Source organism: Rattus norvegicus, chromosome 3, assembly GCF_021556685.1.
Source record: "Rattus norvegicus strain SHRSP/BbbUtx chromosome 3, alternate assembly SHRSP_T2T, whole genome shotgun sequence".
In the NCBI taxonomy this organism is placed as follows: domain Eukaryota; kingdom Metazoa; phylum Chordata; class Mammalia; order Rodentia; family Muridae; genus Rattus; species Rattus norvegicus.
Window position 1 is genome coordinate 70,716,506 of NC_141536.1, and position 17,752 is coordinate 70,734,257.

Sequence of the window (17,752 nt, forward strand, 5' to 3'; positions counted from 1 at the left end):
GAAAAGATATTTTGTATGGATTTCCCTGTTTTTCTAATGGAATACTTTACATCTTCGTTTCTCAAGCTGTAGATCAATGGATTCAACATAGGGATGATTAGAGTATAAAAAATGGAAGCCGCATTGTCAGTATTTAAGGAGTGACTAGACTTAGGTTGCACATACATAAATATCAATGTCCCATAAAATACAATAACCACAGTCAAATGAGACCCACAGGTGGAGAAAGCCTTCTTCCTGCCCTCGGCAGAGTTCATCCTGAGAATAGCTCTGAGAATGAGAAGATAGGAGACTAGGATGACTAGTGGTGAAGAAATCAAGTTAATAGTTGATAAGATCAAATTTAGGGTTTCACTTTCCTCTTTATTTGAGCAAAGCAGAGATGTCAAAGGGGGGCCATCACAGTAGAAATGGTTAATAATATTGGGGCCACAGAAGGATGAAGAAAAAATATTTATGGTAGCTGTGAGAGCAACGAATATACTGTAAAGGTATGGAATTGCCACCAGGACCCAGCACACTCTGTGTGACATAATGACATTGTAGAGGAGTGGTTTACAGATGGCGACATAACGGTCATAAGACATTGCAGAGAGAATGAAAAATTCACTAATAATGAACATACTAAAAAAAGCAAACTGGACAGCACAAAAATAAAGCGATATTGTATTTTGATCTACGAAAAAACTTCTTAACATTTTTGGTCCCACAGCTGTTGAATAACCAAGGTCAGTAGTAGCAAGGTGTCTGAGAAAAAAGTACATGGGTGTTTGTAGCCTTGATTCCACCATGATAAGGATGATCATGCCCAAGTTGCCCACCAGTGATATCAGATAGATGATGAGAAACAGTGCAAACAATGGGATCTGCAGCTCAGGGCGGTCAGTGATGCCCATCAGGATGAATTCAGACACCACTGTGAGGTTGTGGTTTTCCATCAGGGTTATGGAAAAACCTGTGGAAAAGTAGAGATCATTGCACAGTGAATAGATTTCAAATATCATATTATTCAAAGTAGCTTAAATAAAATATCTTAGAACATTTGCAATTATTTTTGAAAAATAATGTATTTAAAAGATGTAGACATACTAATCACAATGTCACACAAATGTAAACATGTGGCTGGAAAGACACAAGCAATTGTTCCTCAAACAATGAACGTTTTAATCAACAATAACATAAATCTTTGCCAATAATACTTGCTTTTCCTAAGTATAATGAGAAAAGTCACTTTATTTCAATATTAGATGTCAGCTAATCTAGAAAACAGCATCCTACCCTTAATATATAGCCAAGGACTCATCAAACATCAAACTTTAATGCTCTCAAGATATGAGAATGTTGCTATACAAACAGAAAAATATTTCTAGATTAATATATATGAATATATAATATATACAAAAAGTATTTAAATTATATGTAGCTGGATTTATACACACATTGATTAAATTTATGTTTCTTATATTTGTATTGCTGAGATTACTACCACATTGCGATATTTAATAATTTTATACTTGTCATAACATGTAAGATGTTTGACAATAATAGTACATATACAAACAAACATTATAAAAATGCATTATACTCTAGTTTGATGTGTAGATCTACCGAATCTTAACAGGTAATATGGAATACTTGGAGTTGTATCACAATCCATATCGGTCAAATCTACGTAGAAGTTTAGCCTTACACATCAAAATAGTCTTATACTCATAATGTATTGATTTGAAGAAACTACACACCATGGAGGTAAGACTATATGAGCAACCATCTTACATACTACCTAGCATTGCCTTTGGTAAAATAATGTGAGATGTTTAAAATATATTCTTAGTATTTTTAATATAAAGTGGTTTCTGTATGAATTTTGAAAACCTGAGGCAGAAGTGATTCAACAGCTATATGCTTTCTGGACATAGTTACAAAGATGATAAACACAGGAAATTCAAATAATAACCTGATACATTAACTTACCTGAAAGATTTGTTTTTATAAATGTGTGTGTGTATTAGACACAATTCAGTCTTAGGTCCTCTGAAGGATCTGAAAATATGTGAAAAAGTAGAAATGGTCACAGAAATAAGGGTGTCTATAAAATATCACAGTCTGATGCTCAGAATGTCAAGAGGAAATTTTTATAGTTTTTCTCTCATTTTCAATTAATATTTTATTCATTAATATGTTACTAACATGAATAGGATATATTATATAATATCAAAATCTTTTTCAATAAAAGGGAAAATAGAGCATATGAAAATTAAGAAAAATACAAAAAGTTAAAAAATTAGACTCCACTTAAATTAATATAAACTTGGAAGAATACCTTTTATTATAGCAGTTTGTTTTTATGTAGTTAATCACTCACAGACTGATTTAAAAACCAAGGAAAATATGAAGAAATCAAAAAAATTAGGAGAGTTTGTTAAAATTAACTTATGAATTAACTCTCAAAATCACACACTTATTGAGGAGGTAGTATATTACAGGAGCACAATCTTTAGTCAATAATTTTTAAGCCTGGCTGACCATTGACTTGATAGATGTTTAATGCTTGAATACTGAATAAAGATTTAACTGTGGAATAGCTAACACAAAACAAAACCAATATGTGGCAAGATGGCAGTGTATCGATGCAAGTGAGGGTCAGAATATCATTCTGTTTAGTTAGTTCACAGGAACATCTCCAAAACATGACATAGAAAATACTGTAATATTCCATGTCTTAATATTTCCAGTGCACCAGAGAGAAAGTCACAGGAGGGACATTTTTTTGTAAAAATGTGCATGTGTTGAGGTTTTCTGAGTAAAGTCACAATTAAAACAATTGACAATGGCAATCATGGTAGAAAGTGCAGCCTCTGAGTAAATGAGAGAAAAATCCTCCAGGGTTTCTGTGTACACCTGGTTGTAATCTACTGACACTTCACTCACTTAAGTTGTTTTAACGAGTGCTTACCTTGTTTTATTCCCTTCCCCATATATGCACTTCACATATTAAGCCTACAAAATTTTCAATTATTACATAAATGAAAATCACATAATTTGCCTCCCTTTTGTATTAGCTAGATTTTCCACAACATGAATGTAAAAAATTAAGTTCACTTACTGGCAACTTTTTATAGGTATAAACAGACCAAAGGCTTTTGTCTGAAGAGATTTAGGACTCAAAGTAATTAAAAATGTTCCTTAGTACAGGTTCTTTCGTTCATTGCTTACTTGAATGCTATTTTTCAAAACTATAATCTAGAAATTTTAATTACACTTAGTACAAAAGAAGAAGCTTTTCCATTGTCATAAATGTATTACAGGAATCTCTTGACTTTCAAAATTTTTTTTCACACCAATTTTGAAATAACAACTCCTTTTTCCCTCATAAAGGATCAGAAATGGTTCAGAGAGACCTCTCCACAAGTAAAAGCACTTAGTTAGGGGGACCTGGATATGAGAAGAGAAAAAAATGAGGGAAGGGTAGAACTGACTCGTGAGCTTGTCCCCTCATATCTACATATTCATTCTATAAATTGATTAACACGTTATAAACATTTTAAAAGGTTGAAAAGTAATCACATCTACACCTTTCCTCTAAAAATATTCTATTAAAGTTTGAATTATTTAAATTAATTTAACATGATTGGTTTAATGTTATTAGACACACACATCATCATCATCATCATCATCACACATTTTTCTAATTCCTCTCTCCTTCATTTCGTCCTTTGGATACCTATTTTCTTTTTCCTACATGCTCTACCCCTCTGGGTTTACAGTAATGTTTGTAAAGGATTCTTAGTTAATCTAGGGGCAAATAAAATTTAGTATGGTAAGAATACATAATCATTAACTTAATACTTGTGTTCCCAAACTTCTTTTTTTTTTTTTGGTTCTTTTTTTCGGAGCTGGGGACTGAACCCAGGGTCTTGCGCTTCCTAGGCAAGCGCTCTACTACTGAGCTAAATCCCCAGCCTCCCAAACTTCTTTCTTTAAATAAAATCACATTAATCTATTATCTATGATTCTCACCTAGGCCATTCATTAATAATAAAATTGTGCACATGTGTGTATGAGAGAGATGTTTTATAAGAACGAATTATCATAGAAATTATATGTTTATGCTTAAAGATTGTAGCATTTTCCCTTTCAACCTCAGTGAAAATATTCAAAAACTAACATGAAAAAGGGAAATAATGAGGTTATTATTTCTGTACAGGTGTCCTGAAATATTAAAAAGAATGGTCAGGGAAACACAAATGAAAACCTCCAGATGCTGAAACTTTGATTAAAAAAAATCACACATCACCTTAGGCTTAAACTGCAGGGCACACTGTGACACTCTCTTACCTTCTATGAAACTCCTGCCTTCATTTGCCACCGTGGTTCTTGGTTTGGGTTTTTGAGATCTATTTTTGGTTATTTTCAAAGCACAGAGTCTCTCCCTGAGGGGACATAAAAAATACTAATTACTAGCAAACATTTGAAAGGCTAATAAGATAATGCCTAGAGGTTATAAACTCTAGGATCAAATTGTGTTCATCTGTGATTTAGTTGTTGATTAGGCCACCATTCCTACTTACAGCATTCATCAACAGTATTGCAGCTAAGTTCTCAACAGAAAATTCATGCTTTCGTGCTTATTGTAATAATATGTGCATTTTTGAATGAGCAAATAAAATATTTCATGTAAAAATATAGTTCAATTTAACTTTAAAAATGTGAGTTTTGTTACCAGAGAATAACAAAGATGAACGCTGAATGAAATAATTCTCAATTATACAAGGATAAATATGGTATGTTTCCTATTACATGAGCTACATGAAATTAGAATAGATGAAATCAAATTAAAAGCTGAAAGGATCAATATTATCACTTTAATCTTGTGTATATTTGAACAGATCAAAGATAACTAAGGAAGATTCTCACAGTAGAAATGATTGATTACATTGTACATATGGAAAGACAAAGGGAAAATCTTCTTAACAGTGAGTAGAAAAGTCACACTTGTACAGTAAAGATAAAGATTGCTACCGGTAACCAAAATAATATTCTTGGCATGAAAGGATCATAAAAGTAAAGGCTTATGGTAATCATATAGTTGTCATAAGACTTAGAAAACAGAATTAACACATCCCAACCAATGAGCCAAAGATGGAAGGCTAACCATGTATCAAAAATGCTAAAATATACTGTTTCTTGATCAACAATAAAATTTCTTAAGATTTTGGTTCCAACAGCTATTGAATAAATAAGAACTGTAATAGCTATTTGTCTGACAAAGAAATACATGCAGCCTGGAGCTCACCATGGTAATGAGGATCATTCCCAAGCTGTTTACTGTGGTAACCAGAGAGATGATGAGGAACAATCTGAACAATGGTGTCTACAGCTTTGGGAGACTTGTGTTGTCCAACAGGGGGAATTGGATAACCACTGTGAGTTGACCTTCTCCATTCCTACTTACCAGAAAATGGTCAATGTTCTTTGTTAAATCAAGCGTATTATCATCAGAGCTCAACTAGTAATTTCTGGAGGAATTTTTATAAACTATTAAAGGTAACATAAACCTAAATTTTACAATTTTCAATATGTAAAATTCTGTCTTGGTATACATACATAACACACGTTTTTAAGTCTATACAAACAGAAATAGTCACAGATTATAAGAATGTTTCTACATTACTATTGGGTTATAAAATAATGTTCTTCACTGTGTACAGAATTTGGTTTTGGAGTCTTGGAGGTATGTCCTCTCCTCATATCTGATGGCCAAAACCCAATTAAACCCAAGTTGCAATACTCTACTTCATCAAATATTCAGACCCTAAACATACTTAGTGGATGTTTTAATAATTTGAACATTCAATAACTTATTTTCTATAACACATAATGGTAAAATTTAACAGGGTTCTGACTTATGAATGTATTTCTTTAGCTATTTAACAAAATAAAATTTTGATGTGTTCAGATATTCTGCGTTGTTTTGGCTTTCTGGAATCTTTGTAATAGGGATTGTTAATTGAAATTTTGGTAAGTAAAACTAACTGAGCAACGGCCTGTTGAATAGATACAAATATGGGGTCATTGGAGGCTCTGGCCAGGACTTGGATTTCCTCATTTTGTTCTATGTCTATTATTCCTGGAGTAATCTGAAGCCATTTAATGGAAGAAGAAGCATGGCCCAATATCAGGTCCACAGTCTCTGGGGGTAAGGGTAGGCAGAGACCAGATGCCTTCTTCAGGTGTTAATATTGCGCAGGAGAAGGCACAGAGGTCCATCCTGAGCTACCACTTGTGGCCTGCCAGAGATCTTCGAAGGAGCAAACTGGGGAACAGTGGAAGCCTGAGGAACAAACCCTATTGCCCCAGGGCCTGACCGTGGGAAGCGGGCCAGAAGCTACCACCATAGGAAGTTTCCCGACTGGCAAGGGGACAGAGGACATCCCTAACTGTCAGATTTGGACCTGCATTCTTTGCCCAGTGGCTACAGCGATGGCAGCAGGGATAGATAGGGTTGTAGGGCTAGGGTGTGCAGATGGAGCAACGTCCATCTCTCTCTGTCCTGTCAAGTTAGTTTTTATCTCTTTGATTCAACTTGGGATAAGGGCATTCTCACATGAAATGGCCCACCTCTTTACAATTAAAGCAGGTCTTGGGGGTGTTTGACACCACAGTGCACTGTAGGGCAGCGCCAATTGCTAGTCTGATAGCATGACTGGTCCCCGTGCCAGTACATAGGCGAACATATTCAGCTAAGGGCTTAGAAAGGTGGTGTTTTAAAATGTCTTGGCAGACTGGGTTGGCATTCTCATAAGCAAGGTGTTTCATAAAGGGATTTCCCGGCTCTTGTATGCCAAACAGCCATTCAGCCATTTCAGCGAGTCAGCTGATGAAGGCACTGTATGGCTCATCAAGTCCCTGAAGGACTTTAGTCAGAGTGGCAGAAGCACCATTCTTTGGCTGAATTTTTTTCCAAACGGCCAAACAGGCCTGATGGCCCTGGGCTAAAAGGCCTGGTGGGGAACAACAATTGTGCCTCAAGGGTATGATATGGTGGTTCCCTTAAACGTTTCCTTGTGGTCCAAGAATGGGAGCTGGCATGAGAGCGATTTTTGATTTCGATTTCTTTTACTACCTTGGCCATTTCAGATTTCCATAAAACAAAGTCTCCTCCACTCAAGGCAGCTCTAGCCAATTGGGAAAATTCCCATGGTGTGAGACACCCTTCTGTACTGGACTCAAGCAAGGCCAAGGTAAAAGGAGCAACTGGTCCATAATCGGAAACAGCAGCCTTAAGTTTTTCTAACTCCTTAAGATCTAGGGGCCTATAAATATAAGGAGGTGGGCCCTCTGGGGCCGGATCAGTGGTGGTGGCTTCCTCCTCAGGGGGGATTTTGGGTCTCAGGTTCTGGTTTTTTCTCGGAGCCTTCCCTTGGCTCAGAAAGATTACTAGGTGTAGAGGGGCGATTTGAAACCTGCACGTCACTATGTAGTGACAAAGGGAAGGTTAAAACGGGGAGACTAGGTTTTGGGTTCTGTTTCTTTGGCGGCCGAGCCGTGCGGAGGACTGGCGACTGGGAAGGAAAAATCAGACAGTTCAGTCTCCAATTCCTGAAGAGCTCGCAATAGTTGGACCTGTTCTTTTCTAGTCTCAACGATATGTCTTAGAGAAGTAATGTCCCCAGTCACTTGCTGCTGTGCTGCGGCCATGGGAGGCAGGGGTTAAGACGGAATCTAAAGCACCATATGGTAGGGTCAGAATGGAGGCAGAGGTTCACCACTCTTAAGTCTCAGGGCTGGGAAAGCCCTAGGAGGAGCGGAATAATGATCTCTCTCAAAGGCAGCTGCCTCAGCTTCCAAGTCAGCCTCCTTTTCTGGGGACAACGGACCATCCTGGGGGGCCGTCAGGGCTGGATATAAAGGCCTCACAGAGAGGGGCCGAGGGACATGAGGGGGGCTTATTAGTTGGCAGTGTGTCAGGTTTACCAGAGCCACAATCTTACCTCCTTCAAAAGTAGCCTCCTCCATCTCAATAACCACCAAGGAACATGAAGAAGGCTGTGGGGGCACGGTCGTAGCTGGGCGAGACGCCTCCTAGAGGTCTCTTTCTCCAGTCAGAACTAGATCTTGTAAATCTGGCCACTGTGGGGAGGTCCTAAGAATATCATTATTTAAGGACCAATGACTAAAGACAGTAACAGGGACCCTTTCAGGACCAAAGGTCTCACAATAATCATTAGAACAACCACCAACTCTTTGACAGCATATTTTCATTAATTGTACCCTCTAATGGGAACTAAGGGCAAGTTTCTCCTACAAAATCTAGAAATTTTCTAAAGTCTTTATGTTTAACGTGAATTCCTTGCATCTTGAGAGATTCTTTAAGACCAGACACATAAAGGTCCTGTGTTGAGAGTGCTTGTCACATCACTCCCCACTGAGATCGGCGTCATTCGGGGGGAGGGGAGGCCCTTGGTCCTTTGAGGGCTTGATGTTTCAGTGTAGAGGAATGCTACAGCAGTGAGGTAAGAGTGAGTGGGTTGGTGTGGGAGCATCCTCATAGAAGCACTGAAATGGGTGATGGATTAGGGGATTTGCAGAGGGGAAACTGGGAAAGGGGATAACTTTTTAACTGTAAATAAATAAGATAACCATTTTTTAAAAATGTCTCTGGTCAAACCCTTATATTAAGGCTGCTCTAAGCATCATAGTAGGAGGAAAAGGGTCTCAATAGCAGACAAAAGGAATCCTGTAAAAAATATCATGCTATATAACCACAATGTATATCCAGAGGACATAGCTCATCCTGATACAAGCTCCAAAATTGTCGCTTCAGTCTCTTGAGCCACTGTTAGCCCTGAATAAAACTATTCTATGTTACTGATTGGATCATATTCAGGTATTTCTGGCACAGACACATTAGTGGAAAAGTCAACATTTTGAGAGTAAAATTAAGGAAGATTACTTGTGTTTCAACCTGAGTTTAGAACATGAAGGGTTTAGAATATACCTTTCAATATTTGACAGTATGAGCTAGGTCCTGAATTTGTGGCACCATGAGCTTATTTATGATTGACAAACTGTTTATGGGAGTGATTTGACAAGGGCCTTCAAGAATCATATAGAGTCCAGGGCCTGTGTTGTCGTCATTCACCCAGACACTGCTCTTATCTTCATGGTCCAAGGTTCTTGCAGGTTAACTTTGATGAATTAAGCTAGCTGGTTATGGCCTTCCCTTTCGTGTCTGTATGTTCTTTTCAGGTTTTTGTGTTGGTTACTTTTTCCTAACATGAGTTTTGTCAGAATAAACCTTCTTGTAGCTTCAGTTTAACTCTTACCTCAAATCTTTTGTTTCGGAACTGTGTGTGTGTGTGTGTGTGTGTGTGTGTGTGTGTGTTTGGGGAAGTGGTTATTGTTTATTTACTAAAGACTTATTTAGTCTTTAATTATTTGTTTAAAATGAAGGAAAGAATACTCTGTTAAACTGAATGTATATTTTGAACTGTCAAATTCTCTGTTAATAAACAGATAGCATTTAAAAGACAGCATTCATATCAAAGAGTTTATTTTCAATGCCACTGTTTCTCACTTTATATGTGTGTATGTGCCATACACACACTCTAGCAAAACCCAAAATGTTGTAAGAAAGCATTGATTAGAAATGATTCTTGAAGGGTTGGGGATTTAGCTCAGTGGTAAAGCGCTTGCCTAGCAAGCGCAAGGCCCTGGGTTCGGTCCTCAGCTCTGAGAAAAGAAAAAGAAAAGAAAAAAAAGAAATGATTCTTGGGTGTGACAGAAAATCCTCCTGTTTGTGGATCATCTCCCCATTATGATAAAGGACACAGTACAAATAACTCTGTAATCAGAGAAGACATTTCTGAGAACCTCTTACACATCACAGTGAAAATTACAAGAAAGCAGCAGCTCTAAATATACAAAACTGTATGTTTCAATATATTTAGTAGAAAAGCAAAAGATTAAAAGTAGACAAGAAAGGAAGACATAGTATTCTCTGAGAAAAGGACAATGAAATCAACTTTTTAACATCTTGTTTAAAGATGATTTCTTTTTATGTATCATTTGTACCATAAAATAAAACTTGTGAATTGTGCCTGTCTAATATTTTGAATCCTGTGGTCCTTTCATAAAAATATAATTTTATAGTAAATATTAAAAAATTTCAGATCATTAAAATATACAAGTACCTCTAAAAATTGCAAAACCACCAGTTCTCACTTCTTTTTGGTTTGTTTTCAATGATAAAACATTGTTAAAAAAGGATATGTTTAGTATTTTTTGTTGTTGTTCAGCAAGAAAGTCAAACAATTCAATTTTTGTCTTATAAGGTATTTTCCTAGACATTTTGGTGAGATCTAGTACAAAAAAAGGAAATTTGTCATTATTCTTAAACAGCTGGCAAATATGTACTTCTCTCCAGTATCAAACCTAGACTAAGATGCAAACTACATTTCTCTCAGCCAATCATCAAGAAAGGTTTCAGAGATGGTTCATCTAATGAGGTTTCTCATTGCCAATCCTGAAGACCTAATGTTTTACCTTGTAACCTACATGGTAGAAGGAAGAAACTGTCTATTGCAGGACAGATATCACTCCTTACAGCAGGTAGGCACCTGTGAATCTGAGGTTATAGACCATCCCAAAGTTCTACCATTATGATTCTGATTAAAGGACACGATCTTTTTTTTCCTCCAAACATCAGATTTTTTAAAAGGTTTTTTATTTTTTATTTGGAAATTTTCTTTTTCTGTATTTCAAATGTTATCCCCTTTCCTGGTTTCCTCTCTGGAAACCCCTTAACCCATCCCTCCTTCCTCTGCTTCTATGAGAGTTCTTTCCTCCCCACCCACTCTGGACTCCCTGTACTGGCATTCTCCTACACTGAGTCATCAAGCCTTCACAGGACGAAGGGCCTCCCCTGCCACTGATGCTCAAAAAGGTCATCCTCTACTTCATAGAGTGGGGAGCCTTGGCTAGTCCTAATTTTAGTGGGGTTGCTTTAAATTTCTCTCCATTTAGTTTGATGTTGGCTATTTCTACGCTGTGTATTGCTTTTATTATGTTTAGGTACAGGCCTTGAATTCCTGATCTTTCTGAGACTTTTTTCATGAAGGGGTGTTGAATTTGGTCAAATGCTTTCTCGGGATCTAATGAAACGACCTTATGTTTTTTTTTTTTTCTTGAGGTTGTGTATATAGTGCATTAGGCTGATTGATTTCCATATATTGAATCATCCTTGCATCCTTAGAATGAAGCTTTCTTGATCATGGTGAATAATAGTTTTCATCTTCTTGGAATCAATTTGCAAGAATTATATTTAGTGTTTTTGCACCTATATTCGTGAGGGAAATTGTTCTGAAGTTCTTCTGTTCCTTTGTAAGGTCTTTGTGTGGTTTAGGTATACGTGTAACTGTGGCTTTAAAGAAAAAAAATTGGGTACTGTTACTTCTGTTTTTGTTTTTCCCTGTGGAATAGTTGGAAGCATATTGATATTAGGTTGTCATTGAAAGTCTGATAGAATTCTGCACTAAACCCATCTGATCCTAGTCCTTTTTGGTTGGTAGACTTTCAATGAATGTTTCTATTTCTTTAGGAGTTATGGGACTGTTTAGATGGTATATCTGATCCAGGTTTAACTTTGGTACCTGGTATCTGTCTAGAAAAATGTTCATTTCATTCAGATTTTCCAGTTTTTTCTGAGTATAGGCTTTTGTAGTAGGATCTAATAATTGTTGTAATTGCCTCAGTTTCTGTTCTTATGTCTCCCTTTTCATTTCTGATTTTGATAATTTGGATACAGTCTCTGTGCCTCTGATTAGTCTGGCTAATAATTTATCTATCTTGTTGATTTTCTCAAAGAATCAACTCCAGGGCTTTGTTGATTCTTTGTATACTTCTTTTTGTTTCTACTTGGTTGATTTCAGCTCTGAATTTGATTATTTCCTTCCATCTATTTCTCTTGGGTGAATTTGCTTCCTTTTGTTCTAGCGTTTCTAGATGTGCTGTTAAACTTTTTGTTTAAGCTCTCTGCAGTTTCTTCTTGGAGGCACTAAGAGTTATGAGTTTTCTCTTAGCATTGCTTTCATTGTATCCAATAAGTTTGGGTATGTTGTGCCTACATTTTCTTTACATTCTAAAAAGTGTTTAATTTCTTTCTTTATTTCTTCCTTGACCAAGTCGTCATTGGATAGTACATTGTTAAGCTTCCATGTACATATGGGCTCTCTGTTATTTTTGTTGTTATTGAAGACCTTAGTCCATGGTGATAAAATAGGATGTATAGGATTATTTCCATCTGCTTTTATTTATTGAAATATGTTTTGTGACTAATTATATGATCAATTTTTGAGAAGGTAACTTGAGGTGCTGAGAAGGAGGTATAGTCTTTGGTTTTAGGATGAAATAGTCTATAGATGTTTACTACATCTATTTGGTTCATAACTTCCATTAGTTTCACGGTGTCTCTGTTTAGTTTCTGTTTCCATGATCCGTACATTTATGAGTGTGGTGTGTTGAAGTATCCTACTATTATTGTGTGTGGTATGGTGTATGCTTTGAGCTTTACTAAAGTTTCTTTTATGAATGTGGGTGCCCTTGCATTTGGAGCACAGATGGTCAGAATTGAGAGTTCATCTTGGTAGATTTTTTCTTTGATGAGTATGAAGTATCCTTCCATACCATATCTTTTTTATTACTTTTGTTTTAAAGTTGATTTTATTTTATATTACAATATCTACTCCAGCTTGTTTCTTGTAACCATTTGCTTGGAAAAATTTTTCCAGCCTCTTACTTTGAGTTAGTGTCAGTCTTTGTCACTGAGGTGCATTTCTGGTATGCAACAAAGTGCTGGGTCCTATTTATAGATCCAGTGTGTTAGTCTATGACTTTTTATTGGGGAATTGAGTCAACTGATGTTACGAGATATTAAAAAATAGTGATTGTTTACTGTTCTTTTTGTTGTTGGAAGTCGAATAATGTTTGCGTGGCTATCGTCTTTTGAGTTTGTTCCAAGAAGACTACTATCTTGCTTTTTCTAGGGTGCAGTTTCCCTCCTTGTGTTAAGTTTTCCATCTTTAGCCTTTGTAGAGGTAGATTTGTGCAAAGATATTAGGTAAATTTGGTTTTGTCGTGGAATATCCTGGTTTCTCTACCTATGATAATTGACATTTTTGCTGGCTATAGTTGCCTGGGTTGGCATCTGTGTTCTCTTGGGCTATATATGACATCGGTCCAGGATTTTCTAGTTTTTATAGTCTCAGTTCAAAAGACTTGTGTAATTCTTTTAGTTCTGCATATATAAGTTACTTAACATTTTCACTTACTGATTTTAATATTTTTTTCTTGTTTTTTTTGTATTTGGGGTTTTGACTTTTTTTTATCTTTATTAACTTGAGTATTTCTTATTTACATTTTGATTGTTATTCCCCTTCCCCGTTTCCAGGCCAACATCCTCCTAACCCCCCCTCCCCTTCTATATGGACTTCCCCTCCTCATTCTCCCCCTATTACCACCCTCCCCCCCAACAATCACCTTCACTGGGGGTTCAGTCTCGGCAGGACCCAGGGCTTCCCCTTCCACTGGTGCTCTTACTAGGATATTCAATGCTACCTATGAGGTCAGAGTCCAGGGTCAGTCCATGTATAGTCTTTAGGTAGTGGCTTAGTCCCTGGAAGCTCTGGTTGCTTGGCATTGTTGTTCATATGGGGTCTCAAGCCCCTTCAAGCTCTTCCAGTTCTTTCTCTGGTTCCTTCAACGGGAGTCCTGTTCTCAGTTCAGTGGTTTGCTGCTGGCATTCGTCTATGTATTTGCTGTATTCTGGGTGTGTCTCTCAGGAGACATCTACATCCGGTTCCTGTCAGCCTACACTTCTTTGCTTCATCCACCTTATCTAGTTTGGTGGCTGTATAAGTATGGGCCACATGTGGGGCAGGCTCTGAATGGGTGTTCCTTCTGCCTCTGTTCTAAACTTTGCCTCCCTATTCCCTCCCAAGGGTATTCTTGCTCCCCTTTTAAAGAAGGAATGAAGCATTCGCATTTTGGTCATCCTTCTTAAGTTTCATGTGTTCTGTGTATCTAGGGTATTTCAAGCATTTGGGCTAACAGCCACTTATCAATGACTGCATACCATGTGTGTTTTTCTCTGATTGGGTTACCTCACTCAGGATGATATTTTCCAGTTCCATCCATTTGCCTATGAATTTCATAAAGTCATTGTTTTTGATAGCTGAGTAATATTCCATTGTGTAGATGTACCACATTTTCTGTAACCATTCCTCCATTGAAGGGCATCTGGGTTCTTTCCAGCTTCTGGCTATTATAAATAAGGCTGTTATGAACATAGTGGAGCATGTGTCTTTGTTACATGTTGGGGCATCTTTTGGGTATATGCCCAAGAGAGGTATAGCTGGATCCTCAGGTAGTTCAATGTCCAATTTTCTGAGGAACCTCCAGACTGATTTCCAGAATGGTTGTACCAGTCTGCAATCCCACCAACAGTGGAGGAGTGTTCCTCTTTCTCCACATCCTCGCCAGCATTTGCTGTCACCTGAGTTTATTTTCTTAGCCATTCTCACTGGTGTAAGGTGAAATCTCAAGGTTGTTTTGATTTGCATTTCCCTTATGGCTAATGATGTTGAACATTTCTTTAGGTGTTTCTCAGCCATTTGGCATTCCTCAGGTGTGAATTCTTTGTTTAGCTCTGAACTCCATTTTTAATAGGGTTATTTGTCTCTCTTCAGTCTAGCTTCTTGAGTTCTTTGTATATTTTGAATATGAACCCTCTATCTGTTGTAGGATTGGTAAAGATCTTTTCCCAATCTGTTGGTTACCGTTTCGTCCTAACAACTGTGTCCTTTGCCTTACAGAAGCTTTGCAGTTTTACGAGATCCCATTTGTTGATTCTTGATCTTAGAGCATAAGCCATTGTTGTTTTGTTCAGGAAATTTTCTCCAGTGCCCATGTATTCAAGGTGCTTCCCCACTTTTTCTTCTATTAGTTTGAGTGATCTGGTTTGATGTGGAGGTCCTTGATCCACTTGGACTTAAGCTTTGTACAGAGTGATAAGCATGGATTGATCTGCATTCTTCTACATATTGACTTCCAGTTGAACCAGCACCATTTGCTGTAAATGCTATCTTTTTTCCATTGGATGGTTATGGCTCCTTTGTCAAATATCAAGTGACGATATGTGTTAGGGTTCATTTCTGCATCTTCAATTCTATTCCACTGGTCTATCTGTCTGTTGACTATTTTGTGACGGGAAGAATTTCTTTTCTGGTCCAATCTGTTTTAGTTCTATAGGTTTCCTGTTTGTTCATTGGCATCTCTTTCTTCATGGACATTTTCTTTTATAATTTTGTTGATATTTACTGACTTTTTAAGTTGGGAATATATGTTCTCTTCTATACCTATTATTTTTCGGTTTGGTCTTCTCATTGTGTCGTGGACTTCCTGGATATTTTGGGTAAGGAGTTTTGCTTTTTATATTTTCTTGGACTATTGTGTCAATGCTTTCATTGGTATATCTGCCTCTTAGATTCTTTCTTCAATCTCTTGTATTCTGTTAGTGTTGCTTACATCTATGACTCTTGATCTTTATCCTAGCTTTTCTATCTCCAGGGTTGTCTCCGTTTGTAATTTCTTTATTGTTGCTATTTCTACTTTTAGACCATCAATAGTTTTGTTTAATTCCTTCATCTGTTTGGATGTATGCTCCTGTATTTCTTTAAGGAATTATTTATGTCCTTCTTAAAGTCCTCTATCATCATCATGAAAAGTGATTTTAAATCCAAATCTTGCTTTTCAACTGTGTTGGAATATCCAGTATTTGCTGTGGTGGTAGAACTGGGTTCTGATGATGCCACATAGTCTTGGTTTCTCTTGCTTAGGTTCTTGAGCTTGCCTCTTGGCATCTTGCTATCTCCGATGTCAGTTGGTCTTGCTGTCTCTGTCCAGAACTTGTCACTCTTTTGGGCCTCTGAGCCTGTGAGCCTGTCATATTGGAGTAAGATCCCCCCTGGCAGAACAGCACTCTACCTGCAGCTTTTGGGTCTGAGAAGTGTGGAACAGCCCCATCTCTAGGCACAGATGGAGGTCAGAAGGCTCCTGTCCCTGGAAGTTTTGCAGCTCCTGAGCCCTGTACACTCCTAGCAGGTCTTTCTTTGGACAATCAACTGAAAGAAAGTGGGGTCCCACCAGTGGGATGTGGGCTTAGGACAAAGAGTGCTCCTGGCAGACTAGCTCTCTGCAAGCATGTTATGTGTTCTATGTCTGTGGTATACCCCCAGCTTTGGGTGTCAAGAACACAGTCTTACTGGGACTTATAGTATAGCCATAGATAAGTGTGCCTATCAATACTCATCACAAAAGCAAGTTTCTTTGTTTTTGTTTTACAAATAAACATCATTAACAGAGTACCATGTGGCTAAGATAAACAACTCAGGTGATGTTGTTAATGATGATAAACAACTGATCAGCAGATGTTGGTGAGGAAATATAGGAGGAACACTCCTGCATTGTTGATTGGATTGTAAGCTGGTACAACCACTCTGGATATCAGTCTGGAGGTTCCTCAGAAAATTGGGCATAGTACTATCTGCGAACCCAGCTATACCACTCCTGAACATATTCTCAAAAGGTACTTCAACATTTAACAAGGATATATGCTCCACCAGCTCATGGCACCCTTATTCATAATAGTCAGAAGCTGGAAAGAACCCAGATGTCCTTCAACAGAGGAATGGGTACAGAAAATATGGTGCATTTACCCTATGGACTACTACTCAGCTGTTAAAAACAATTACTTCATGAAATTCTTAGGCAAATGGATGGAACTAGAAAATACCATCCTGAGTGAGGTAACCTAATCACAAAAGAACACACATTATATGTTCTCACTGGTAAGTAGATATTAGCCCAAAGCTTGGAATACTGAAGATACCATTTACAGACCACCTGAAGCTCAAGAATTAGAAAGACAAATGTATGGAGTCTTCAGTACTTTTTAGAAGAGGGAACAAAATACTTATAGGAGAAAATATGGAGATAAAGTGTGGAGCAGAGACTGAAGGAAAGGCCATCCACAGACTGCCATACATGTGGATCCATCCCACATGCAGTCACCAAATCCAGTCACTATTAGAGATGCTAAGAATTGCATGCTGACAGGAGCCTGATGTAGATGTCTCCTCAGAATCTCTGTCAGAGCCTGACAGATGCAGAGGGGGATGATCACAGCTTAACATTAGACTGAGAATGTGATCTCCAATGGAGGAGTTAGAGAAAGGACTGTGGTAAGTATAAGAACTCCATAGGAAGAACAGCAATATTAACTAAGCAGACCTCCCCCCAGAGCTCCCAGGGCCTAAACCACCAGCCAAAGACTACACATGGAGTAACCTATTGCTCCAGACGCATATGTATCAGAGGATGGGCCTTGTCAGTCATCAATGGGAGGAGAGGACTTGTTCTTATGAAAGTTTGATGCCCCAGTGTAAGGAAATGCCAAGGTGGAAGGTGAGAGGGAGGGTGTGGTTGGTTGGGGGGAGCACCCTCATGGAGGCAGGTAGTGGAGGGATTGGATGGGGGTTTACAGTGGGAAAATAAAGAAAATATCCAATAAAAGCAAAGGAAAAAATAGAAAATTAAGGCAATCCTGATTCACAAACCTCAATCTGATAACTTCATCACATTACTTTGTAGAAATGTACCATCCTGGGAGAGATATTGATATGATGGGAGTGTA

At 37.7% G+C, this 17,752-nt stretch overlaps 1 protein-coding gene and 1 pseudogene across 1 annotated transcript; both read right to left on the reverse strand.

Annotated features, from left to right (window-relative positions):
* Positions 1 to 938, reverse strand: Or8k31 (olfactory receptor family 8 subfamily K member 31; the record flags this gene model as incomplete). The annotated part of the gene is given in 1 exon segment (NM_001000679.1): positions 1 to 938. A coding segment is annotated over 1 exon segment (938 nt), but the record flags the coding sequence as incomplete, so codon positions are not given.
* Or8ai1-ps1 (olfactory receptor family 8 subfamily AI member 1, pseudogene 1) lies at positions 4,817 to 5,455 on the reverse strand (annotated as a pseudogene).